The sequence below is a fragment of the Delphinus delphis genome, chromosome 6 (assembly GCF_949987515.2).
Source record: "Delphinus delphis chromosome 6, mDelDel1.2, whole genome shotgun sequence".
In the NCBI taxonomy this organism is placed as follows: domain Eukaryota; kingdom Metazoa; phylum Chordata; class Mammalia; order Artiodactyla; family Delphinidae; genus Delphinus; species Delphinus delphis.
The window spans coordinates 4,684,980-4,712,176 of NC_082688.1; the positions used below are offsets into that span (position 1 = coordinate 4,684,980).

A 27,197-nucleotide genomic window follows, 5' to 3' on the forward strand; every position below is an offset into this window, starting at 1 on the left:
CAGATAAAACGAGACCATGGCTGTTATTTGTTTCAAAATAATTCAGGAAGGGAAAAGTAGGTGAGGGTGTAGGTAAAACAAAGATCTGCCCGAGACTTGTAGCTGTTGACATTGGGATGGGTCCATGGGGGTTCTTTACACTATTTCATTTACTTCTGTATATGTTTTTTTAAGTCTTCCATAATGAAAGGTTTAAAGAAGGTAATTAAGTCGGTACTTCTGGGAGGGGGTGGATTTTATTTTGTTTTGTTTTGATTTAATAACACCCACTGCTGATAAGAGTGGGGTGCTGACAATACTGTTCTTAACCCTTCTGGTAGATTGTATCAAAAGCCTTACAATATTTGTACTGTTTGCCCCAGTAATTACAATTCTACCAATCTATCCTCAGGAAGTAATACCAAATGCAGCAAAAATTTGGTGAACAAAAGGGCACATTGAATACTAACAGCCATAAAAGGGGAAATCGACAGTAACACATTCATAGTAGGGGACTTTAACACCCCACTTTCACCCATGGACAGATCATCCAAAATGAAAATAAATAAGGAAACACAAGCTTTAAATGATACATTAAACAAGATGGACTTAATTGATATTTATAGGACACTCCATCCAAAAACAACAGAATACACATTTTTCTCAAGTGCCCATGGAACATTCTCCAGGATAGATCATATCTTAGGTCACAAATCAAGCCTTGGTAAATTTAAGAAAATTGAAATTGTATCAAGTATCTTTTCTGACCACAACGCCATGAGACTAGATATCAATTACAGGAAAAGATCTGTAAAAAATACAAACACATGGAGGCTAAACAATACACTACTTAATAATGAAGTGATCACTGAAGAAATCAAAGAGGAAATCAAAAAATACCTAGAAACAAATGACAATGGTGACACAACGACCCAAAACCTGTGGGATGCAGCAAAAGCAGTTCTAAGGGGGAAGTTTATAGCAATACAAGCCCACCTTAAGAAGCAGGAAACATCTCGAATAAACAACCTAACCTTGCACCTCAAGCAATTAGAGAAAGAAGAACAAAAAAACCCCAAAGTTAGCAGGAGGAAAGAAATCATAACAATCAGATCAGAAATAAATGAAAAAGAAATGAAGGAAACGATAGCAAAGATCAATAAAACTAAAAGCTGGTTCTTTGAAAGGATAAACAAAATTGATAAACCATTAGCTAGACTCATCAAGAAAAAAAGAGAGAAGACTCAAATCAATAGAATTAGAAATGAAAAAGGAGAAGTAACAACTGACACTGCAGAAATACAAAAGATCATGAGAGATTACTACAAGCAACTCTATGCCAATAAAATGGACAACCTGGAAGAAATGGACAAATTCTTAGAAAGGCACAACCTGCCAAGACTGAATCAGGAAGAAATAGAAAATATGAACAGACCAGTCACAAGCACTGAAATTGAAACTGTGATTAAAAATCTTCCAACAAGCAAAAGCCCAGGACCAGATGGCTTCACAGGCGAATTCTATCAAACATTTAGAGAAGAGCTATCACCTATCCTTCTCAGACTCTTCCAAAATATATCAGAGGGAGGAACACTCCCCAACTCATTCTACGAGGCCACCATCACCCTGATACCAAAACCAGAGAAGGATGTCACAAAGAAAGAAAACTACAGGCCAATATCACTGATGAACATAGATGCAAAGATCCTCAACAAAATACTAGCAAACAGAATCCAACAGCACATTAAACGGACCATACACCATGATCAAGTGGGGTTTATTCCAGGAATGCAAGGATTCTTCAATATACGCAAATCAATCAACGTGATACACCATATTAACAAATTGAAGGAGAAAAACCATATGATCATCTCAATAGATGCAGAGAAAGCTTTTGACAAAATTCAACACCCATTTATGATAAAAACCCTGCAGAAAGTAGGCATAGAGGGAACTTTCCTCAACATAATAAAGGCCATATATGACAAGCCCACAGCAAACATCATCCTCAATGGTGAAAAACTGAAAGCATTTCCACTAAGATCAGGAACAAGACAAGGTTGCCCACTCTCACCACTCTTATTCAACATAGTTTTGGAAGTTTTAGCCACAGCAATCAGAGAAGAAAAGGAAATAAAAGGAATCCAAATCGGAAAAGAAGAAGTAAAGCTGTCACTGTTTGCAGATGACATGATCCTATACATAGAGAACCCTAAAGATGCTACCAGAAAACTACTAGAGCTAATCAATGAATTTGGTAAAGTTGCAGGATACAAAATTAATGCACAGAAATCTCTGGCATTCCTATACACTAATGATGAAAAATCTGAAAGTGAAATCAAGAAAACACTCCCATTTACTATTGCAACAAAAAGAATAAAATACCTAGGAATAAACCTACCTAAGGTGACAAAAGACCTGTATGCAGAAAATTATAAGACACTGATGAAAGAAATTAAAGATGATACAAATAGATGGAGAGATATACCATGTTCTTGGATTGGAAGAATCAACATTGTGAAAATGACTCTACTACCCAAAGCAATCTACAGATTCAATGCAATCCCTATGAAACTACCACTGGCATTTTTCACAGAACTAGAACAAAAAATTTCACAATTTGTATGGAAACACAAAAGACCCCGAATAGCCAAAGCAATCTTGAGAACGAAAAATGGAGCTGGAGGAATCAGGCTTCCTGACTTCAGACTATACTACAAAGCTACAGTAATCAAGACAGTATGGTACTGGCACAAAAACAGAAATACAGATCAATGGAACAGGATAGAAAGCCGAGATAAACCCACGCACATATGGTCACCTTATCTTTGACAAAGGAGGCAGAAATGTACAGTGGAGAAAGGACAGCCTATTCAATAAGTGGTGCTGGGAAAACTGGACAGCTACATGTAAAAGTATGAGATTAGATCACTCCCTAACACCATACACAAAAATAAGCTCAAAATGGATTAAAGACCTAAATGTAAGGCCAGAAACTATCAAACTCTTAGAGGAAAACATAGGCAGAACACTCTATGACATATATCACAGCAAGGTCCTTTTTGACCCACCTCCTAGAGAAATGGAAATAAAAACAAAAGTAAACAAATGGGACCTAATGAAACTTAAAAGCTTTTGCACAGCAAAGGAAACCATAAAGAAGACAAAAAGACAACCCTCAGAATGGGAGAAAATATTTACAAATGAAGCAACTGACAAAGGATTAATCTCCAAAATTTACAAGCAGCTCATGCAGCTTAATAACAAAAAACAAACAACCCAATCCAAAAATGGGCAGAAGACCTAAATAGACATTTCTCCAAAGAAGATATACAGAGTGCCAACAAACACATGAAAGAATGCTCAACATCACTAATCATTAGAGAAATGCAAATCAAAACGACAATGAGATATCATCTCACACCAGTCAGAATGGCCATCATCAAAAAATCTAGAAACAACAAATGCTGGAGAGGGTGTGGAGAAAAGGGAACCCTCTTACACTGTTGGTGGGAATGTAAATTGATACAGCCACTGTGGAGAACAGTATGGAGGTTCCTTAAAAAGCTACAAATAGAACTACCATATGACCCAGCAATCCCACTACTGGGCATATACCCTGAGAAAACCATAATTCAAAAAGAGTCATGTACCAAAATGTTCATTGCAGCTCTATTTACAATAGCCCAGAGATGGAAACAACCTAAGTGTCCATCATCGGATGAATGGATAAAGAAGATGTGGCACATATATACAATGGAATATTACTCAGCCATAAAAAGAGATGAAATTGAGCTATTTGTAATGAGGTGGATAGACCTAGAGTCTGTCATACAGAGTGAAGTAAGTCAGAAAGAGAGAGACAAATACCGTATGCTAACACATATATATGGAATTTAAGAAAAAAAAAATGTCATAAAAAACCTAGGGGTGAAACAGGAATAAAGACACAGACTTACTAGAGAATGGACTTGAGGCTGTGGGGAGGGGGAAGGGTGAACGGTGACAAAGCGATAAAGAGGCATGGACATATATACACTACTAAACGTAGGGTAGATAGCTAGTGGAAGGCGGCCGCATAGCACAGGGAGATCAGCTCGGTGCTTTGTGACCGCCTGGAGGGGTGGGATAGGGAGGGTGGGAGGGAGGGAGACGCAAGCGGGAAGAGATATGGGAACATATGTGTATATATAACTGATTCATTTTGTTGTGAAGCTGAAACTAACATACCATTGTAAAGCAATTATACTCCAATAAAGATGTTTAAAAAAAAAAAAAAGGGCACATTGCAGCCTAATATTAATATTAGGGAAAATTTGGAAGCAGCTAATGTCCAGCAATAGGTGAATGGTTAAAGAAATTATAGTATAGCCACTCAGTAGAATGCCAGGCCACGTGCAATGCCAGTTTTGAAGACTACACAGCAGTATGGAATGATGCTTACCTCATAATTTTAAATAAAATTTTGACTTGAAATTATATGTTTAGTTTCAATTATAAACGTGAAAAATTCAAAAACCGTGCATCTTTGATAGTAAAAAGATTAAAAGGAAGCACCCCAAAATGTTAAAGTGGTGATTAGCTTTGGACGGAAAGTCTATAAACAATTATTTTATTCCCTTTTTCTCTAGTTTTAGATTTTTCCATAATAAGCACTTATTAACTATTTTACTATTAACTTTAAAATACCAAAAATCACTTATAAAAACAAAAAAAATTAAATATAACATTTCTAGTATCTTTAGTGTGGTTTTTTTTTTTTCCTATTTATTTATTTATTTTTGGCCATGTTGGGTCTTTGTTTCTGTGCGAGGGCTTTCTCTAGTTGCGGCGAGCGGGGGCCACTCTTCATCGCGGTGCGTGGGCCTCTTACTGTCGCGGCCTCTCTTGTTGTGGAGCACAGGCTCCAGACGCGCAGCCTCAGTAGTTGTGGCTCACGGGCCCAGTTGCTCCACAGCATGTGGGATCTTCCCAGACCAGAGCTCGAACGACCCGTGTCCCCTACATTGGCAGGCAGATTCTCAACCACTGTGCCACCAGGGAAACCCTGTTTTTTTTTTTTTTTTAATTTCATTTTAAGAAGCTTGAGAAATTCCTAAGGGAATTTATCAGTTAAAGTCAGCTAGATTTTGTTTCTTTTAAGGAAACAATTGCTTAGTTATCTACGCTTTTTAGCAAAGAGAGTTAAAATATGTTAGAAAATGGTGGCACTGTTGGACGGGGTATGTTGGACCTTCACTGTAACCCAGCGAGGGGCTGTTAATTTCGGTGCTTATGACTGCCGGAACTGTAACTGGGTTCCTCTCCCTCCCTTGCTTCCTTCCAAGACTGCATGTAAACTAGAGACAGAGTTTCTGTTACTACCTTGCTGGTTTACTGGCATCCTTAAATAGTGATTTCCAGTTATGCAAGAAATGACCTATTAAATGTTACATGGTATAGCAATATTTAAAAGTACTATCCAGAAATAAGGTGCTTTTAACACTCTCTTAAATGTCAATAAGCACGGCATATCTTTTTCTTACCCCGTTTATATTCTGTACTAATTGGGGCATATAGAAATAGAGATCAACTCAGCACTAGACGTTATTGAAGGAGCTAGGTATTAGTAATGTTCACTGACACCCAGGACTGATCAAGAAGAGAAGACCGTTGTTGTTTTGAACAGTAGGTTAAGAACTGTAAGGAAAGGATGGTTGAAGGTGGCGTCCCGAGAATGGCCTGCTGCTTGAGTTGCAGGATTCGGGTTGCTGCTTGGGGCAGAGACTCTTGTCTGAGCCCAGAAGGACTCCTTTTAGCCAGTTCTGTGATGTCAGAGCCTCATGGACCAACCCAGACAGTGGGCCTTGGGTTGGGTCCTTTGAGTCTGCTTTTAGGATCTCATCTAGGAAATGAAAGAGGAGGCTTGACAAAGCATCAGAAGGGTTTCGTGAGCCCCGAAAAGAGAAGAAGGCGCCGTTTCTATCCTGAAGGCTGAGCCTCTTCAGCAAGCCCAGCAGGTCACTTCTTCCCTGGCATGTGTGAAACTGCACTCTTTTTAGGTTTTTTGTTTGTTTGTTTGTTTTTAATCTATAACATGTGCTTAGGTTCTGAGAGAGTAAAAGCACTTAAATGTATTTACAGGATCATGTTCCTTTTTGGAGATAAAATTCAGCTACTTTTCGTTTACCTTCAGAACTGCTCCACTTTTTACCAGCTGTTAAAAATAGATAGTCCAGGGATTTCCCTGGTGGTACAGTGGCTAAGACTCCGTGCCCTCAGTGCAAGGGACCTGGGTTCGATCCCTGGTCAGGGAACTAGATCCCACATGCCGCAACTAAAAAAGATCCCTCGTGCCGCAACGAAGATCCCACACAGCCAAATAAATATTAAAAACAAAATGGATAGTTCAACCAGGGGATATCTGGTGCCTGCCCTTCACCCCTCTACTGTACTCTCTGCATAGTCTATGGGTGTACATAGGCTCACGACATAATATGAAAACAAATGTGCTCTAACTCCTAGAAGGCCAGAATTGTAGGATAGTCTTTGAAGAAGGTAATCTTAAGACAGGAGGAAAAAAAAAAAGGGAAACTTACTTTATCCAGCAGATAGTAAACATTTGTAAATTATCCTGAGAGTTTCTAAGCCAATATTATAAATAAATTCAGGGTAGTTAGATGAATTGGGACCTGCGCCACCTTAAACGCCTTAGGAGGCTGGCACAAGGCGCGACCACCGCGTCTTTCCTCCGAGTGTCCACTGGTGTGTCTCTCAGGAACAGGAGGAGAGGTGATCCTCTCTTCTTCTCATTGTCTCGCCCAATTCATGTGATTTGCATGTTCCAATGTAAGCATTCCTGCTTGTACACGTGTGTTTTGACAGGTGACCTTGGGAAAGGTGTTGAAAGTGATCGTTGTCATGCGGAGCCTGTTCATTGATCGAACGATAGTAAAGGGGTATAATGAAAACGTCCACACGGAGGATGGCAAGGTAAGCATTCTGGAGTCTTTGGTTTTTTCCTTTATTTTCTGTATCCCAGAACAAAGGTAATAGAGTCCCAGATGAATGACATTAAACACTAGCAATCACAGCTGTATCAGTATGAAGCTGAACACTTTACAAAAAACATTTCTCTCTCTCTCCTTGCATTTTTCATCAAGCTTCTGCTTTTTCCTTTAAGCCTGTTACCCTTAGTTGAATTTCTAATTTATCACCTTAGACCCCCAGTTGCCTCATTAAATGTGTCTTCTGAGGAAATGAATTTCTTTCTTCCTTTCTTTTCTTTCCCTTCTTTTTCTTTTTTCTTTTTTTTTGCCTAGTCGCACAGCACATCAATAGCCCAGGGTTCAGCATTTTGCTTTTCCTAGAACCATGAGGAAAATTCAAGTTAATGTGACACACAACCTGATAATGATCATTTTCCTTGAAACTAGCAAGGAGCCCCCAGAAGTTGGTTATCCATAGCAGTCCATATTGAATACTGTAATTGAAAAAAGATGAGTTATTTCCAGGAGTGATTTGTTTCATGCGAAGTTCACCCACGTGAACCCCTAATTTCTCTTCTCCATATGGAGATGCAGAGAGCACCAGAAGATGCTAATGGGAGTCGACAGCCTTCATTTGTGTTTGCTTCCAGAGCGTAATGAGCCTTCTGCCAGAGATACCCACCCAGATACACCCTGGTCACTTCCTGACACTAAGCCTGCATCTTCACCTCTCCCTTGAGCTTTCCCTTCTCTTCATGAATCCCGTTAAAATTTAAAAGTTTGTTTGTACCAGCACTTACCACCCAACGGCCACATTATAATGAGGATAGACTGTTCTCCAAAAACAGGGGACAAATGTAGCTTAGCACATAAGAGTGTGTTATATAAAAGGTGTGACCCATAAAGTGGGTCTGTATTTTGGGATTGTAAAGTGGGTTTGTATTTTGAACAAGTAACCCAGCATTTCGAATGTCCACATTCCACTTGAGTGTTGTCACCATGGGAAGCTACTCTTACTCCCAGGTCCCTGCAGAGTTCTCATACAGCTCCCCATTGAGAGAAGAGCAGTCCTCCAGGGAAGCTTTCCTTTTTCCTTTTGGAAAAACCAAAGTGTCTTTGGAGCAAGTGTGGAGAATAAAACAGATAATTGGGGCAAGTGTGATCTGTTGTGTATGTGACTCAGAAACTCAGATGGCGATTCTAGACGAGAAATTCCAAACTCCTTCGCAGCAGCAGAGGCAAGGCTGGGGCGGTGGAGACCCTCGCCAAGAGCCCGAGTCAGTGGTCATCTAGAGACAGGGTTCTTGTTGCCTCTGTTCAAGATTTACAACTTTATAGTCACCCCTGCTTTGAAACACGCCCTTACTCTCCAAGGACTTACAAGTGACTTGGGGATATAAAGAATAAATACGTAAAAGCTAGATACTAATAATGACCATGCTGTAAGCGACGCCAAATGCAGGGCGCCAGTGAGGCACACTCTGCGTGGAGATTCTCAGGAGTGGAGGTTTACCTGATTTGAAATGTCAGCATCAATCTTGAACATGGTATTTATTTAACTGCCCCATACCGAAAGTGTCCGAAATAACACAAGCGGTTTGCCACCTAGTTAATAGTCAATAAATGATTAGTATTATTTTTATTCTGCACTTAAAACAAGGGAATTAGAAAATAGTCTCACGTGTATTCTTCTAGAATTTCTCTCTGATTACTCCTCCTCAGCTGCTATGGGTAGTTCCTTTCCTCCCATCTACCCCCTTGACTCCCAGATTACTGGGGGTTCTCTTCCCCCTCCTCTCATGCCCCTTGGCCATTCTTACATGTACCCCTGTGGTTGCACGTGTCCCCCGCACAGGGATCACTCCTGATTTGTGTCGAGGTCAGACCTCTCCTCCCCAGATGGACCTCAAGTTCAGCCTGTCCAAAATCAACCTCAGCTTCCCTCAGCTGGTCCTTCTCCAGGGTGACTGTACCACCACTGCTCAGGCCTTCCTTCCGCTGTCTCCATATGGAGTCTGATAGTGGGTCCTGGCGAGTCTCCCTCTTTAACCCTCCCGCTGGGCCCCTCCCATCCATCTTCACTCCTCGCTTCTCCTCTCTCCGCTGAGTCGCTGCACCAGCCTCCTCACTTCCAGTCTGCAGTCCTGCTTCCCTCCGCCGTCTCTCCTTCACCTGGCCTCCAGAGCCGTCTTCCTGAAATACACAGCCAAGGGGATGATTTCTTGCTTTCTGCCATGTCCCCGTTGCCCAAAGCAGCAGCGTGGGATATTAGTAGATGGTAGGCAGAAAGCAATCCATGATCAAAAAAGTTTGAGAAACCCTGGGTTAGAGAAAGTTCAGTAGGATTCTTTCTTTGCTGTGGAAATTCTTAAGCACGTAGTTTGCCTAAGTGCCTGGGAATCTCCCAAGAGGGGCACATCGTATGCAGCCTTTTCCCAGCTAATTTGACCATCCATCTTTTTCCTTCCTTTATTCTTGGAGCATATTGTGACACCGGTGTTAGGCGAAACACACTTCTGAAAACTCTGGCTTGTAGAATAAAATCCAGACCCCTTAGCAAGGCGTGGAAATGCCCAGTGGTCTGGCCTCTGCCCGCCTTTGCGACCTCATCTGCCGTCACTCTACATACATTTCGTCTTTTACTGTCCAGCCTTTCGTGCTACTTGTGGCTCCCAGAACGTGCCAGGTTCTTGCCCACGCTTGCACCTGTGCTCTGTGCCCTTGACCTGGGACGCTTGCCCCTCCCGTCCACCTGGCGAGCTTACCGGCTTTACACTGGCTGAGCGCTCTGTCCCTTCTCATCCAGCCCCCGTTTTCCCAGAGGCCTCTTCTGTGAGCACGGGCTCTGGAGATGGCAGGCCTGGGTTTGCCTCTACTCACAGTACAAGTGATCGTCATCCACTCGAACCTCCGTGGCATTTTGAACAGTCTTCCTCTGGTACTAGGATCAGTCCGTCCTGATTATTTGTTGCATGTCTGTCTTGCAGTTAATGAATATTCTAGCGTCCTCCATGTTTGGTCTGGTAGACATTGTGCGAAACAGACCTTGCCTCCAGTGGTTATGGAACCGTAGGTACCACTGTTAGACTCATCTTCCAGACAAGGAAACTGAGACCCAGCATGGTAAAATGACTTGCCTACAGTCACTCACCGAGCCAGGTCCCAAACCTCCATCTGCCAGGGGCTCCTCGAGGGTCCAGGCTCTGTCCCGAGACTCTCTCCCTCCTGTGGATATACCTCAGTGCCTAAAACACAGTAGAATAATAGTGTGTGGGAGGGGGTAATGAAAAAGCCTCCTGGGGATGTGAAGATGCTTTAGGTGGGATGGAAGAATGGAGAATCAGAAATGAGAGCCGGAAGAAAAAAAGAAATGAGAGACGGGCACTAGACGGAGCACCAGGGAGTGAAGTCGTAAATAAAGAATAAAGGAAGCACGCACATGCACACGGGTCGTGGCTCCCTGATGAGGGATTAGCGTGGGTTCTCTGTTCACCAGAAGGAAAGTGAGTGTGTGTCTGGGAGCCTGCATTCTGAGTCGTATCGCAAAGGTGGTACAGGAGACCTCTTGCTTCCTTTCACAGCTGCATACATTGGCCTAGAGATAAGCAGGGACCCTAAAAGCAGGAAGAGCACGATTAGGAGGACTGAGTCCACTTGTTCTTGTTGTTGTTGTTTGTTGTTGTTTTTTAAAATATTTATTTTGTTGCGCTAGGTCTTAGTTGCGGAACCTGGGCTCCTTAGTTGTGGCATGCATGTGGGATCTAGTTCCCTAACCAGGGATCGAACCCCGGCCCCCTGCACTGGGAGCTCAGAGTCCCAACCACTGCGCCACCAGGGAAGTCCCCACTTGTTGTTTTAAAGGCACATTTACCGCATTTGTCAGAGAAGCTCGCCCAGAATCTAAGCCCAGCCAATTCGATGCACCCCTTTTTTTCAGAGTACCTTACAAATGATAAAAATAAAGTTGTGCAGCCATTATTAGTGTTCTCTTTTTAGTACTGATACTGGTATATGTGAACTTACACATTTATCTACATACAAGCATTAGTGCAATTAACGTGTTGGCCCGTCTGGCACATCCCAAATAAAATGCAGGTTTGGAAGGAGCCTTCGGAGCCTGAGGTGTGGTCTAAGAACACATTGCCTGTGGCTCTGCTGTTGCAGAGGTGCAGCCCTGCATTTGCTGAGCTGGTGCCTAAGCGCTTGCCTGGGGGTGGATCGCTGCCCTGACGCACTAGGTGTGGCTGGGAAAGCCTCGCCTCGGCTTCGGGGTCTGAACTGCGAATTCCTCCTGCCTGTGCAGGTGTCTGTCTTCTTCCAAACCGAAAGCAACCAGCTTCTGAAAGGGTTCTTAGCCCTGTTGTTACAAGAGTGGCCCCACGCCACCCCGATTTCCAGCTCTGGCAGGTTTTCCCCCCATTAGAATCCCAGCAAGCCTGTCCCTCACTTTGCACTAACAGCCACGGCCTCTACCCTGATCATCCTGCGTCTTTACCTGTGATGCATATTTTTGATGCCAAGCGCCAGCAGACTAATTCCTCAAACAAAATATAAAAATGCTGTTAAGACTTACCACCCTACTCTTCATTGTCATCAGGGAGGAGCAAAGAGCCATGACTCAGCATGTTGAATACCTGGCCATTGTCCTGACTTTACACCAGTCAGACTTAGCTGAAAAAATATAAGTGTCTCGGTTGAATTTATCTTATTAGGGGATTTAGGTTATGTTAATGCTACAGCTTCATTAATTATCCCATATCAATTTTAAAAAGGCCGCTTTTAGCCTCCTAGCACAAGAGAGGAAAAGAAATGGTGGTATCAAAGGGAACCTTCAAAGACAGCCAGAGCTGCCTCCAGGGTAATTTCTGATCCCCGCATTCTTCCCACTTCAGAGTTGTGTGTGTGTGTGTGTTTGGGTCGAGGCGGTTGGGGGAAGAAGCTTGAATCTGATTCCTCTAATAAGTGTTGGCATCAGCCCCATTTGATATTAGATGCAGGGAACATTTTGATTTGTTATAGCCTTTGAAATTGTTCAGACAACCTTCAGAAAAATGGCCTCTTGTTACTTATGGGGAAGGGGAATCCGGTTTAATTCATATGCAGAGGATGCCCTGAAATTGTGCTTTCAGCAGTTTTTTAGTAACAAGTGCATGTCCTGATTGAAAGTGAAAAGTTGAAGAAGAACAGACCTGTAAAACTTGTTCACTTTTTTATTCTCCAGGGGAGGGTGGGCAGACTTAAGCAGATGACCAAGTAGAAGTTTGTGGTTTTGAAAACTTGGGTGACCGTGGAGAAATCCATCACCATGTCTGGTTTATAGCACCCTCCCCCTATTGACACATCACCTGTTGACCTTGCAAGACGAAGCTACTAATAAATAAAAGCTTTAGACGTTGAAGTGCCTGGGAGGCTTGGGTTTTATTTGGAAGTGTTAACTTTAGATAATTTATAGTTTCATTGTACTATTTTTTGAAATGAAGAATTGATAACTTTCTGATAAGCGGCCGTGATTTTCACTCGCTGCTGAAGGAATTCTAGTGGCGATGTTTGTCACCTTGAGCTTTGCAAGACTGTCCCACCACCACTTTGAGCTGTGACAGCTTAGGGGCCACTGGGAGTCAGCATTCCCTCTGAATTCTAGGTACAGGGCCATCTGCCTCCCAGGTTAGGAGCTGGGCCTCTGGAGACACACCTGGTTTTGAATTCTCTACCACATGTTAACGATGTGATTTTGGACAAGCTGCTTAACGTCTTTGGGCCTCAGTTTCCTCACCTGTGAATTGGAAATAATTTTATCATTCTCGTGCGATCGCTGGGAGACTTTAGAAAGATGACGCAGGTGCAGTGCAGGCTGAACACGTGGTCATCTGCAGATGGTATCCGCCCTCTCCGGCTGTGCCGGAGATGCTGATGGGCATCATAGTCAGCGTTCCTCTGCCTGCTGATTTTGGGGCATTCGGATTTTTCATTTCGGTGAGTGAACTTGACTGTCACTGTTATCACCAGTTCTTCCTGTGCATCAAGAGGACCTTTGATGTCTGACGTGTAACCTTAGAGCAGATGAATCTGTGCTGAAGCAGTTGGTCGTCTGTGGGGTTTGTTTCCATTTTATCTGAAAAGAGACCATATTCCCACCCCTAAAATACTCATTCTAATCCCCAGAGTCCCACAGGCTGCTCCTAAGACTGCAGATTCAGCCCCAGTTACCATAAGGTTGGCTTTTCCATTTTAAGATCTTTCTAATGCTTGCCCAGAGTACTGGGGGATGCTTAGTTTCTTTTCCCTGACACTGTAGTTCAGCATAATTTCTCGTTCATGGGGCTGAAAGTTTGTAGCTTCCAGAACGCTCCTTTTTGAATATTGCAGCCAGCAAAAAATTGGTAGCCACGCCCTCCTTTGTAGCAAATAAGCAGAAGCTAGTGAACATTCACTTGCCTCAGTCCCGGCTCCCTGAAATGAATTTCTGAACTCTTCCTGCTGGCCCTGAGGAGAGGCAGGGCACTAACTCTAGAGCACCTGCTTAAATGGCTTTCTTTGGCATAAATCTAGCAGAAAACCAAGTACAGGCTGCCTGCTCCGCCTTCACAGCAAAAGGAGAAGCCACTGTCATCGGATCCCTTTCTCACCCCTGTGCGCCTGGGAAGCAGGGCGTATTGTCTAGCGTCCTTCTATCCCAGGTGGTCAGAACTGGTCCCTAGGGTCCTGAATAATGTATTTCAACGCCTTCAAAAAGAGCAACACCCTCACTTGGAGTGAGCGCTGTGTGTTTTCAGAAGCCACAGTCAGGCTAGAGAGTCCATCTCTTAACTAACCCTGTGCGTATTTCTGTCTGGATGATTTTTTTATTTAAAACATTTTGCAGATACTGAAGGTTTTTTTATATGTATGTAATTTTCTCTTTTAAATTAAAGCGAACTTTTCACTCTATATGCAGATTCTTCCTTTTCTCTTTTTCCATGGCCCTGTGTTTATGTCAGCCTGTGTATGATGTGAACAGGCAGGAAGGATAAACAGCAGAGAACTTCAGAAGAAGCCGCTGTGGGCTGAAAATGGAAAGAGAACTCTATTGCTTCAGATATTGATGTGACTTTTCCAATAATTTAGATGTAGAATCTTTGGCATCTCGCTGTCATCTTGGCAGTGATTGGGTGAAACGAAAAGATACAAAAAGTTGTTCTTATCCCTTCCACAATGTCTGAATAGTCTTTAAATGCTACATTTGTTAAGCCCTGGGCTAAACCGCGGCACTAAGATCATGATAGAAACCTGACTTATCCTCCCAAATGTGACCCGCTGCCCAACAGTTTTCTTCAGCCAAATTGATAGTGTAGGGAATTAACTTCCTATGTTTCTTTTGAGGTTTTCTTCCGAGTTATCTGGAGGTAACATGTCACTGTTTTCCTCCACGCATGCCTGTAACATGCTAGGTCCTGTGCCAGGACAACGTAAACAAAAGAAGTAAAAGCTTCAGTTAGTTTTAAGAGCTGTGAAGATTTTTAATTTTTGAAAGAATAAAGAGAAGCAAGACAACAGGTATGGGAATATTGTAGAGTAACTGGGAGATGCCTCTCTGACAAGGTGATGTTGGAGCCAAAGGAAGTGAAGGAGGAGCCATGGGAGGGTTTGTGGGAAAAGCAGTCCAGGCGAAGAGCACAGCAGGTGCAAAGGTCCTGAGGCAGGACTGACCTTGGCATGTTGGGTGACGCAAGAGAACCGTGGCAGGGGTCAAAGTTAGAGAAGTGAACGAGGGGCTCAGCTCACGGGGCTGCGGACGCAGCAAGCGCCTCAGGTTGACTTCTTATACCTCTTCGTATAGTCTTCTCAAATCACCACAGGTTGATAAAGAGGAAATTCAGGCTCGACATTTAGGATCCTTTCAACCCCAAGATTCTGTTTTTCTATAATCATGTTTTTTTTTCAAGCTTAATAACAGTAGTTACGATATCATTTCTTGGAGTCCAGAATTCTAAAATTGATGCCGCTATTTTATCTCTCCCCCCCGCAGCTCGATATATGGTCCAAATCCAACTATCAAGTATTCCAGAAGGTAAGTTGTACTTTTTGCTTCTTCCTCGGGAGGCGCTAAGGGAAATATGAATACTTCGAGGTGTAAACATTGGTCTTAAATCAGAGGCTTTTTAAAAAGTGAGAAGAGCCAGACACAAAAGGCTGCTCACTGTATGATTCCATTTATGTCATGTTCTGGAAAAGAAAACATCAGGGACAGAAATCATATCAGTGGTTGCCAGGGGTTAGGAGTGAGGGAAGGAGATTGTCCCCAAAGAGCTATAAGGGAACATGTTTGGGTAATGAAAATATTGTCTTAATTACGGTGATGACACAACTGTATGTTTCAAAACTCATGGAACGAACTATATGCCCACAAAGGGCAAATTTTACTGTATATAAATTATGCCTTTAAAAAAAAATCAGAGGCTTTTGAGTTGCTTCAGACCCAACCCACAGTTTTTAAATTCAGTTTCTCACAGCCCTGTAATCTACACGGGTGCCTTAAGGGTGAGGATGGGCTGAGGAATGAGGGCTGGCCCTACCCCACCCCCACTCTGTATTACAGTGGCATCTTTTTCAGCTGTTGGGCTTCCCCAAGAAATACTTTCTGGGAAATGTCAGAAAAAAATGAAATGTGACCAGAGAAAGTCCATTTCCCAGCTCCCAGTGGTGGAAGGGCCCCTTCCCTGGCCCAGCTCAATACTTCTGAAGGCTTCTGAAGAGGCTTCTGAAGGCTTCTCCCATGGCCCTCAGGCCAGGTCCCCTGCAGGGCACCAGCCACTTTCTTCTGTGCTCTCCGTCCTCTGTGTCCGCTTCCATCCAGCAGTGCAAATAATAGAGTTGGTTGTAAATCCACTCATTGCCTCCTCACGTTCAACAGCAATTATTTATTGAGCCCCTTTGCCATGGGCAGGCACTATGCTAGGTGCTAGGAATACAGGGGAAACAAGACAAACAAGGAAGCAGAATCAATAAGAGAACTCCAGGTCATTACCGGGGGCTGTGGTCGAGGACAGGAGGGACCTCCTTCGCATCAGGGTGGTCTCAGGAGGGCTTTATGCAGCAAAATTTAAACTGAGTCGGGAAGCAGGAGAAGGAGCCAGCCACGCGAAAGGCCACGGGAAGAGGGTCCCAGACAGTGGAAGCAGCAGCCCTGAAAGCTGCTGTGGAGGAGGGACTTGCACGGTCCAGCACCGCTGGGACCCGTGCGATGGGAGCTGGCAGAGGGCGGCGGGGAAGGCACGCGAGGCAGGGCCGGCCCTGCAGGTGCCTTTAGGTCCCGGTGCAGAATTTGGATTTTACTGTCAATTCAGTGAGAAGCCAGTGGAGGGATTAGTGTGGAGGAAGGATGCGATTTTGAAAGCTGGGCCCGAGTTATCCCCACTTGAGTAAAAACTGTGTCCAGGGTGTGCCGGGTAGCTTAGCATAGGGTGGTGGGTTTTTTGCAGTTGAGGTGAAATTCATATAACATAACCATTTTAAAGTGAACAATTCCATAGCTCTTAGACTTCCACATTGTTGTGCAGCCACCACCTCTATCCAGTTCCAAAACATTGTCATCACCCAAAAGGAAAGCCCATCCGCATTCAGCAGTGAGCACTGGGCTTCTGTATCAAAGGAGCTAACGGACCAGCCCGCTATTGGCGTCTAATGTACCTCAACTCGCGTTGCTCCCTGGGCCCCATTACAGTGAAAGGGGGAAGCAAAGGACAGATGTCCAGGGTTGGGGAGTGGTCTGAGGCGTAACACCACACACTTAGGGAGCCTACGTAAGCATGAAAATGTCACGATCTTATCACAGTTAAATGCAGTGTGCTACCGTGGGTTAGATTCTGAACCAGAAAGAACATATTAATGGAAAAACCGGTGAAATCCAAATAAAGTGTGGACTTGAGTCAATAATAAGTAACCAACGCTGGTTTCTTAGTTGTGATGAACGTACCCAATAATGAAAGATGCTAACAGTGGGGCAACCGGGTGAGGGGTATATGGGAACTATGTGTACCATGTTTGCAACTTTTCTGTAAATGTGAAACTAATCCGAAACTTAAAATTCATTTCAAAAAGAGAATCATAGTGTTGGCTCTTCTGACAGCCCCAGTCCTTCACCCAGCTGGGCAACTTAGATGCAGAAAGGAAAAAACAGCCTCCCTCCCTGGGCCAGAGCCTAAGGGAAAGAAGTACATGGTCACGGGCTTCACTGGTGGTGCAGTAGTTGGGAGTGTGCCTGCCAGTGCAAGGGAGATGGGTTCGAGCCCTAGTCCAGGAAGATCCCACATGCCACGGAGCAACTAAGCCCGTGCACCACAACTGCTGAGCCCGTGCGCCACAACTGCTGAGGCTGCGCTCTAGAGATTGCACACCACAACTACTGAGCCCACGAGCCACAACTACTGAAGCCTGCGCTCCGCAGCAAGAGAAGCCACCGCGATGAGAAGCCCGCGCACCGCAACGGAGAGTAGCCCCCACTTGCCGCAACTAGAGAAAGCCCACGCGCAGCAATGAAGACCCAACACAGCCCCCACCCAAAAACAAAGTGCGTAGTCACGTGTGGGCTTTAGTGTAGGCAACGATGTTTTAACCTTGGCCTTCTTATCTAGGTGACCATACCCAAGGCCTTTACCTGTTCAGCTTGCATAAAGCCTTGGCCTTAGTTGCTAACTTAGTCCCTGCTGACAGCTCTTATTTTCCCCCAGCAGCTGTGGCTGAAAAGCATTCTGAGGAGAAAGAGCACTGCTCGTATCTGCATCTTGTTTCGCTTTCCCAGTGAAGAAGAACGTTAACACAGTTTTGGTTTGTTTTTTTTTTAACCTGGTTTATCTTAGTGTCCTCTGTGGTATTTCAGTGAGTTACTCTCTGGCTCCACAACAAGCGGGCAATGACTTCGGAGGCCCCGGGCATCGCAGACCCATAACCTGGGATTTTAACAATGTCCAATTTCCATTCAGGCTTGCCTTGGCAAATATAGTTTTTAATGTTCTGTGTAGTATTAAGTATTTTTGAATGCAAGCAGAAAGTTTATTAGGAAGTTGTAAAATGTGTGAAACACAGATTTGGTGAAGCTTAGATTTGGAGAGAAAGTGCTGTATTTTTATTCTGCCGCCCCTAAAAATAACCTGCCAAGCACTCTTTATATTTGTTTAAAACTACAAACGCGCAGCGCAGCAGCGTTTAAACGCACAGCGCAGTAGCGTTTAAACACGCAGCGCAGCGGCGTTTAAAATTTGATATTGGTTAGTTGGGGAGATTTAGGAGCACCCGCCAGTTCCCTCCTCATAGTTTATGTAACATGTCTGAAGCAGTAAAAATGGATGAATTTGTAGAGATGGGAATGTTATCTCAACTGGTGAATGGCATGTTATCCGTATTTACGCAGAGCCCTTTCTGAGGTTCCTTTGTCATCCCTCCCCTCACCTATTTTTTAACTAAATGGACTTGACCTCTGAGACTGACCTGTACTAGATTAAAGAACCATAATTTGGAGACAGGAGGTAGTGCTTTCTGATGAGAACAAAAGGCTGCTAATGTTGAGGTTCTTTTCCTTTTTCAGGGGCAGGTAAGAATTAGTGGATTACAGAGTCCGTGCTCGTCCCTACTGAAACGTTGTCCATTTGCTGTCAAAGTAAGGAATATATTGGAAAATAACGTAGTACAGAATTCAGTTTCATCCTTTATCAGTAAAGCTTTCCAGCTAATCATCGTTGCCTCGCAGGGGCTTGGGATCTTGTTCTTGCGGAAGATGTTGGTAAAGAAGATGAGGAATGTGGAACGTGGGATCACGATGGGGGGTGACCTCACTGGGCTTATTTCATTGTGTTAGTTTCAGGCCATGTTGTGGGTCAGAGGGCCGCCCTCCCTATTCCACAGCCAGACTGAAAGCAAAGCTGGCACCGCCGTGTTCCTTGCAGATTCTGAAGGCCTGGTCCAGTTGACAGGATGCTGTTTAACATTTCAAACTCAAAATGCCAAAAGAAAAGATTAGGTGGCAACATTTCCAAACTCTGCTTTTTAGTATCAGCTTTTGCTTAGAATTCTATTTTCTTCCTGTCCACCCACTTAAATTTGAGGTGTCCTGATTGATGTTGCTCGTAGCATTTCCCAGAAAGACACTGCTTGAGAGCACAGTGGTAAACGTTCCCTTCTGCCCGTCATCAGCCTGCTTACACCCATCCAAGTAACCCGGCCGGGGGAGGCTCAGTTGTCAACCTGACCCAGAAAGACTCAACCTGGAACAGGAGTAAAAGTGATTGGGGAAGTACAAGGTCAAGGAGGATCCTTGGTCACCGATAAGAGGTCATTTCTCGGGCAGGAAACAGTTCCCAAGTGTCCTAACCGTGTGGGTAGACGCCGGAACTGTGCCCCAGCCCCAGCTCTGAGGTGGGGACACTAGCAGCCACCGAGGCTCTGTGAGCAGCGCGGGGGCAGCTGTCTGCCCGCGTTGCTCTGCTGTAGGTAGGGCCCCAGCGCTTCCTTTCCTTGGCGCTCATTATGCGGTTGCAGTTGCTGTGTGTTGTGTGTGTTTTCCTGCCCACGAGTAGCAACGGTGGCCGCCGCAGAGAGAGGCCTGATGGGAAGGCGGGAAGCCGCCCCAGGTCTCTCCCTCAAGGTGACAAAGCTGGGGGTGGGAGGGGACACTGCCTCGCAGAGCCAAGCCAAGCTTACACTCGCCTTTTTATTTCTGGAAAATAGCACCAGGCGCTGAGAGGATGGAAACACGCGCCTGTCAGATTCTCCTCGGGCTGTGCCTGGCTCCCCAGGTTAAAGACAAGCACACGAGGTCCCGTGGCAGATCCTACCGCATGACGCTAAACGTGACCTGCGTTTTGTCTGTGACGGGGACTGTCAGCAATTAGCCCCCTTCCCCGGCGGTGGAGGGCTGGGGACAGCTGGCCGTGGAGCCGCGGCTGCCGACAGGCTCCCGTCATTTACCGCCGTGTCCCGGAGGCTCTCTGCACTCGGTCCTAGGGCAGAGGAGCTTTTTATAGCCCGCAAGCCTCCCGCAGAGCAGATTCAGAGAATGGAACTTCGGAATAGGGGGCACCGTCTGAAAGGGCAGAATCACAAAGAGCCGGGAACGGTTTCAAGCGTGTTCGTATTTTTCTGACATTTAAACTCTGCAGGGGCGCTCACTGTTTTGATCTTTAACCTCCTAACTTCAAAACAGTGGGCATTTTCATCCAGTAACTTAGGAAGAGCGAGAGCAACTCTGCAGCTACTTTTACTGCGTTAAATCTTGGCAGGGAGGCCAGAAAGAGCTGGAGTGTGTGTGTGCAGCCCCAGGTGGGCAGGTGGGGACGAGAGAGATGGTGTCGGAGGGACTGGCACCTGCGTCGCAGCTCTTTCACTTGGAGGCAAAGCACAAAAGTCATAGCCGCAGATGTCCGGTTCTTCGTCCACAGTCATTATTCTAGAGGCAGCAGAGGCAAAAGTAACCCTTTCAGTCCCGTGCAGAGCTTAGCCGTGGACAGGTGAGGGATAATGTTCTGAGCAGGCCGCCACTGCTTCTTCATTCCTGTGTTCGCTCCTTCGTTCATTTTTTCGCTCCCTCGTTCACACTTCGATACAAACACTGGCCTCTGTGGGGCAGACTTTATCAAGCGGCCACCCAGTGCTTGTCAATAGACAAGATTGCGTGAACCCTAGAAGGACCAGTTCTCTGAAATGTTGGAGACACTGAGTACCTGGCTTAAATTGAGTGCCTGCCCAAATAGTGTGTGGCAGACCTAACTTGTTACTCGTTCCAGGCCCCGGGAAGGGGGGCTGTCCCCACGTGGCTGAGTGTCTGTACCTGCTCTAGCGTCGCACGTCACCAGAGGGACTCAGTCAACAGGCGTTCAGTTCTTCTCAATCTCATGCTCTAGAACATCTCAGATTTCTTCCTCCCAGCTCACTTCCATTTCCTTCCAGAAGCCCCTCTTCCAACAGCACGGATAAGGCCCCGGAGGAGGCTGTGGTTGTGGTGAGAGCCCGAAGGCAGCGGGCCACATCTTTGTCCTTGCCCTTGGCGGTTGCCCTGCCCAGGTGAGGCCATCGGCAGAGGCCCCCGCGCCTAGAGGGGACCCCTCAGCCTCCAAAAGGGCGTCGCATGTCGTAGGAGGGCCCTTTGCTTTTTCTGGATCCCGTTGCTCTCGTGGTCCCCTTTTCTCTCAAACGCTGTCCAACTTCCTCCAAGAGGAGAGCTTGCGTACGATGGACCGTATATGGTGGCCTTGGCGTCCTGTTTCTGTGTGTTCTGTTGCTGCCTCACACGTGTGTCTTGGCAGCCCCAATCGGAAAGCCGAGGGAGCAACTTTGACCGGTGGCAGGGCCGGGGGGCAGCTTCACGAAGGAAGAGAGGTTCCCGTCCGTGGTCTCAGTGGCGGGGCGGGGCGGGGCGTGCGCGGGTGGCAACTCTGCAGGAGCCAAGCATTGGGCTGTGGACAAGCTTCGGGACAGGAGAGGCGACGGACAGTTCCAGGGTTATCCCGGAGGGCAGCCCCTTCCTAACCTGAGAGCCGGACCACACTGACCGGGCTGGGTCCGCAGAAGGAAGAGGGGAGGGGACGTTGTGAAGGGTTAGCCCAGGTCCCTGGGAGCTGAGAAGGGCGGGGGTCACTCCACTCACGCTGCAGCTCAAGAGCCTTTATCACCACCTTGTCCCCTAAGGGTCGTGTTTGAAGATTCACAAGCTCCGAAACCCGGGGTAGATTTGATCACTTGTTTTCCCCTTATGATACCCCAGCACCTTCCCTCTGCAGGGCTCCCTCTACCGCTGCTTAGGGTGGTGATGACCAAGAGCCTCACGCCCCAGTTTGACGGTGAGAGTGGAGCCGGAACGCCCACGCGCCCGCCGCTGGAAGCGGTCTGTGGTTCTCTGCCGTTAGGGAGGCGCAGAGCACTTGCCTTCATCTCGCAGCTTCTTTCTTCCTGAGGTGTTGCCCGAGACTCGTGTGTCCCGGGTCAGAACCCAGCAGCCGCTTCTGGGAAGCCCAGCCTCCTGCCCTCCCGGCCCCTTCCCACCACCCCACAGGCCGCCCGCCGCTGAGGGCACCTTCCTGGCAGCATGTCTGTCTGCCCCCCCGTGAGACCCAGCGCCCTCCCTTCCCCCGTCCTGGCCGGCCTCCTGTCGCGTTCCCCCCAGTGAGCCGTCTGGCAGTGGCTGGGAGCTGGGCTGTCCCGTGTTCGGACCCCAGCTGACCACTGCTCTCCGTGTGGCCTCACTTGCCTCAGTTCCCTCATCTGTAAACAGAGATCATAAGAGTACCTGCCTCACGGAATCGGCGCCCCACGTTAACACCTGGGAGAGGCACAGCTGCCTCTGGAGGATCCGCCCAGCCTGCTCTCAAGGGTCCTGGGAGTTGAGGGGCTTCCCTTTGGGGCCTCAGTGACATCTTGGCTGGGACTTTGAAGAGGGTTGGGTTGGAACCCCTCACACCAAACAGAAACTCCTTTATGGAGGCCCTGTTCTGTGCCACAGGCCATGTTCTGCACTTTACAGACGAGCATCATCCTTCTCAGACAGAGCTGGATCTCAGAGCTGTGGCAGGGGCTTGAAGCAGGATGGAGCAGCAGTGTCTCTCTCCCCCTCCCCAGTTCCAACCCAGACAGCCCTGCCCTGGTCTCATCCCGAGCGGCACTGCCAGGCTCCGGTGGACAGTTCTAAGCCCTTCAGAGCCCATGCAAATGACTCCTTCATCAGCAGAGAAGGAAGTATTGATCCTGTCTTAAGTAAATCCCTGGTCCCCCTGGACCGTGGTGCTTCCTCCCTGGGCCTCTCAGCCTGCCGAACCCGTGGCACACAAATCCAGGGTACAGATTAGAGACTCCAGCTGCATAATAAAAGCTAAAGCCCCATGCTTCCGCTCTCCTGGACTCTTTTCCCAGTTTTAGAAGCCAGTCTCTGCACTGCTCCCCATTGCCCCCAGCACTTTCAGGACTGGCTTCATAGCCTTCAATTTTGAAATAACCGTGGTTCCTCTTTTTATGAAATGAGCACTTCTGGGGCTGTTTTAAATATTCTTCATAAAACCAGTGCTCATCCTGGGAGCAGCTTTGCTGGCAGGGTTGCTGTCTCTTTAAACATTTAACACACTAGGTTCACATCTTTGACTCCCAGACCCACAAAGAATTTTCTCCTTTGGAGAGATTCCTAGTGTCCCTCTCGTCAAGGGTGAGTCTGTCTTTGGCAAACCCCGGAGTAGAGCCCCAAACTCGTGGATTGATCTCCTTGTATAGCATTAGAGCATGCCCAGCAGATGAAAGTTTATTTATATTTCTTGGACTCGCAGGACCAGCATGTGTGCGACTAAGTGACAAATGTTTGGCTTTGCTGCCTGTTAGTTTGCGCTCCAGAGTCCCTTTGAAACCCACCGAGATGGGAAGAGGTTCCCAAGAATAGTGCTGTGCTGATCGTCTCCCTGGTTCTGAGCTCTTGGTAACTGGCCCAGAAATTGAGGACTCCGTGACATCACGTCAGGGCAGCAGGTGGAGGGGGGCAGGAACCTGGTGCCCCTGCCCCCTGCTGGGATTAGCGTGTCCTTTTTAAAAGAACAAAGGGCTTTCACTTGACGCTGGTTGGCCTGAGGGTGGAGCTGGGCACTGAGGTACCCTCGGGGCGGGGCTGTGCAGGCAGGCCCTGCAGTGGTGTCCACGGAAAACCTAGACCTTGAGGTGCCCAGTGATCGCAGCCTCGTGCTCTTTTACCAAGGGCCAGCGGGGGGAGTGATGCGGCCAGGGTCACCCAGATAATTGGTGATGGACCTAGGACTGTACCCCGGCCTCCCGACGGCTCCGGGTCTTCTTTCCCTTTTGTTCACATTAATACAGGCCAGAGAGAAGCTCCTCTTCATAGTATGTGGAAGCAGGTATTGACTGGAGGAGAGCCAGATCTGGGTGTCTACCAGACTTCTCTTTTAAATAAGCAACTTCTAAACACTTGTACTTAACTTTTCCTATTTATTAACCTTGCGGGACATACTTTTAATAGGCAGAGGCCCCAGCTCTCCTAGCTCAGCCAGGGAGGGCTTGGGCTTCGTGGGCTGCGTGCTGGCAGGTAAGATGATGTACTCAGTGCCGTTAGTCCGTTGCATTGGGAAGAGCGCCACCTAGCTACTGGAGCCAGTGTCCAGGCTCAGCTCCCACCCCGCGCTGTGTGGCTGCAGTCCTGCCCCCTGGTGGTGGGAAGTGGGCAGAGACCTGCAGCGGCCCGTTCACCTGTGGTTCCCCAACACTGCTGACATCAGAATCCCCCGGGGGAGCTTTTTAACAGCACAGGTCCTGGCCCCCAGCCTAGAGAGCCTTCCAGAAGCTGGGGGGTGGTGCCCGGCAGCCCGCCTCCAGAGTCTGTACGCCTCACCTCTGCTGCACTGCAAGCTCTCCCCTCCAGCCTGGAAGCCCGCACAGAGTCAGGACGATGCCTACAACCTTAGTGGACTCAGGAATCCCCGAGGACGGTCCCTGGGCCACCAAGAAATACAACACATTGTTGCTTTTTAAAAGAGGAAACTGCTGGGGGATGATAATATATTAGGAGAGTTTTGGTCCCATCCCTGCATCTCACTGATCCTCTCTGTGTACCACCACTCTGTCCTTTGTTCTTCCCTTGTGGATAAGGAACAGAGTCTGTCTGGCCGCCATAAAACCCAGGCTCTAAGGGGCAGACCTTCAGCAGAAAATAGTCTTGCTGGACTTGAAGCCGTTCTCTTTGCCCTCACAGCTCAAGGAGGGCCCAGGTGGGAAGAAGAGTGGGCTCTGTATGCCAAAGCCATCACTACAACAGCGGGATTTCCCCCTTTTCTTAGCACCCCCCCCCCCCTTAGGCTGTACTTTTGATTTTCCTTGAGTAGTATGCCTGCCCACCTGACTTAACACTGCCGGCTTTCATTTGCCCCGTTTCCTCCTGTCATTCTGCAAGGCAGGGAGACTCATTCAGTCTTGAGATCTTCTTGAGGGTCCTGTGTCGGGATTTATTCAGGGTAGGTGCTGGGTTCAGGGTAGGTGGTTGAGTAAGATGGGCAGAAGCTTTTGGTAGTGAGGCAGAGGGACAGCTGTGTACGTGGTAAGAGCTGAGGTGTAAGCGAACGGACTTGGGACTGAGTCCCACCTCTACCCTAAGAGTCTTGCGGTCCGTTCCCTAGTAGGGAGGAGATGGCCTCATGTGCCACCTTCCCACACACTCCCACAGCCTCTGTCCCCCGAAGGCCTAGGGCCCTGCTCTGCTGCTTGGCTTGGGCAGGTCACTTAACCTCCCTGTGACTTTGCTCCCTCGCTTGGAGTGGAAGTTGTCTTCCATTTGTAGTGCCATCACAAGGTTGTGGGGATGGTGAGGAAAAGATAGGATGACTCCCATCTGGTGGGTGTTTGCCATTTGTCAAGCACTGGTCAAGCACTTTCCCTGCACTGACCCATTTAATCGTTGTCCAAGGTCACCCGGCTCTTGAGTGACTGCGGATCTGTGCAGTCTGGCCCCAAAGCCCAGGCTCCTCCCTGGGCCGCGTGGTGTAGACCAGCCCTCGCTCAGAGCTGGTGCTCAGTAGACGTCGACTTGGAAACCTGCCGTTAGTGCAGGCGGTTCCATTAGGGTTCAGCTAAAATAACTCCTGACCTCCGAAGGACCCTCTAGGCGCCAGAAGCTCTTTGCACACAGTATGGTGGAGGAGTTTGGGGGACGTGTTTTGACTGGAGTCGTCTTCTTCAGTGTGTTGACCGGCAGCTGTTCCAAGGTCTCTTGAAAGATTCCTTTCTCCCTTTCTGAGCTGGGTTCCCCATCAGTTTGGGTGCTGGAAGACCTTCTTTCTCTGCCTCTTTGAGCCTGGGGGAGAGGGAATTTCAGTAAGCCCTGGTTGGTGGAGGAGAAAACTGAAAGTAAGGTTCATAAAGCAAAGTGGGTGTGTTGGCAGCAATAGAAATGCCGCCCTCCTTTAAGTAAATAAGTCACCTGCAGTCCAGCCTCGGGACGGGGTTGAGGGGGAGGAGGTGCCCACCCCAGACGAAGCCAGAGCATCTGCAGTTTTTCTTTGCCTTGAGATGAAACGGGACATTTCTTGGCGAAGTCCCCAGTGTCTGTGTACTCCTTGGAGTCGCCCTGTTTTTCCGTGCACGTCCTCTTCCCGCCCTTGCTGGTTTCAGCACAGTCTCTGCCCCCGGCCTCTCCCCCGCACCCCACTCCTCTTTGCCGCATCCCCTGTCTCCCTGGCTGATTGTTACTTTCATGTCTTCTCCTCCCTCTTTCCTTGGGTTCGCCATCTGCTTTGATCTTTTCGGAGCTCTTTTCAAACCAGCACTCACTGGTGGATGAATGGCCTCCCTTTCTCGGGAGCATTAGTGCCCTTCTGTGGCCTCAGCCGCCAGACAGGGTGGCTTTCATCTCCCAGGGGAATCTCATTAGCTCGGCATCACAATGGGACCCGAACCGCGGCCAGACTGGTCCAGAGTCGATTTAAATTAGTTAATAGCAATTTTTTGTTGTTGCCCCAGGCCTGTTTTTTCCCACATCTGGGATGCTGAGCAAAAAAAACAACTTTGTTGTTGAAAAGCAGGAAACAAAAAAATATTGAAGGTGGAATGCTTTGACAAAAAGGAAGATCATTGCAGGTGAATTTCTCCAACATCTGACAACCATGTCTTACCTGCTGCTTTGGAGTTCAGCCACGGGAACCTGAAAACCAGTCGGGAACCTGAAAACCAGTCGGGGAAGTTTGGGAGGGAGGGAGGGAAAACGTAAGAGCAAATTAGCTTTGTTTCCTTCTATTAAAATTGGTGATGGGAAGTTGAAGAAACTAAACGATCATGTCGGCACTAGAAAAAGCTGCCACCATTTGGCAATTAAGAGAATATACTGGGCCTTTTGAAGAAAGAGGCTGAATTTGGCCAGATTGCCCGCCCAGTAATGTACAAACTGATTCCGTGCCCTGCCTGGGAGCCAGATGCCAAAACAGAGCTTTGGTGCGCGACTCCAGCCGTTTCTGGAGAAGGACGTTTTCTAGTTAATTCAGTTTTTTCTGCTGTTGAGAAGCCTGTTACCCACCAGCCACATTTGCAGGTCTAACCTGCGCCTGGCAGTGGGCCTCTGGCTTGCCTTAGACTTTTGGGCTGGGAGGTGATGGGCAGATGACACCGGGGCCCCTGGGACGTGTGCCTTTATCAGCAAACCAGAGAGCTGGCCAGGGTGTCTAGGAGGGAGGCGGTGTAGGCTTGGGCCTGCAGGGTCTGGGCCCACGTACCCATTGCCGCTCGCCAGCTGTGTGGCCCGGGGCATCTTCC

At 47.3% G+C, this 27,197-nt stretch overlaps 1 protein-coding gene across 2 annotated transcripts in view; it reads left to right on the forward strand.

Annotated features, from left to right (window-relative positions):
- The window catches only part of MED27 (mediator complex subunit 27), a 200,450-nt gene that overhangs the window by 164,675 nt on the left and 8,578 nt on the right, over nucleotides 1–27,197 (forward strand). The window contains exons 5-6 of one of the 2 annotated variants that reach the window (XM_060013908.1): nucleotides 6,844–6,951; nucleotides 14,953–14,994. In XM_060013908.1, coding sequence (XP_059869891.1) covers nucleotides 6,844–6,951; nucleotides 14,953–14,994 — 150 coding nt within the window. The remainder of the gene's footprint in view (nucleotides 1–6,843; nucleotides 6,952–14,952; nucleotides 14,995–27,197) is intronic. The other variant, XM_060013910.1, reaches the window with a different exon arrangement.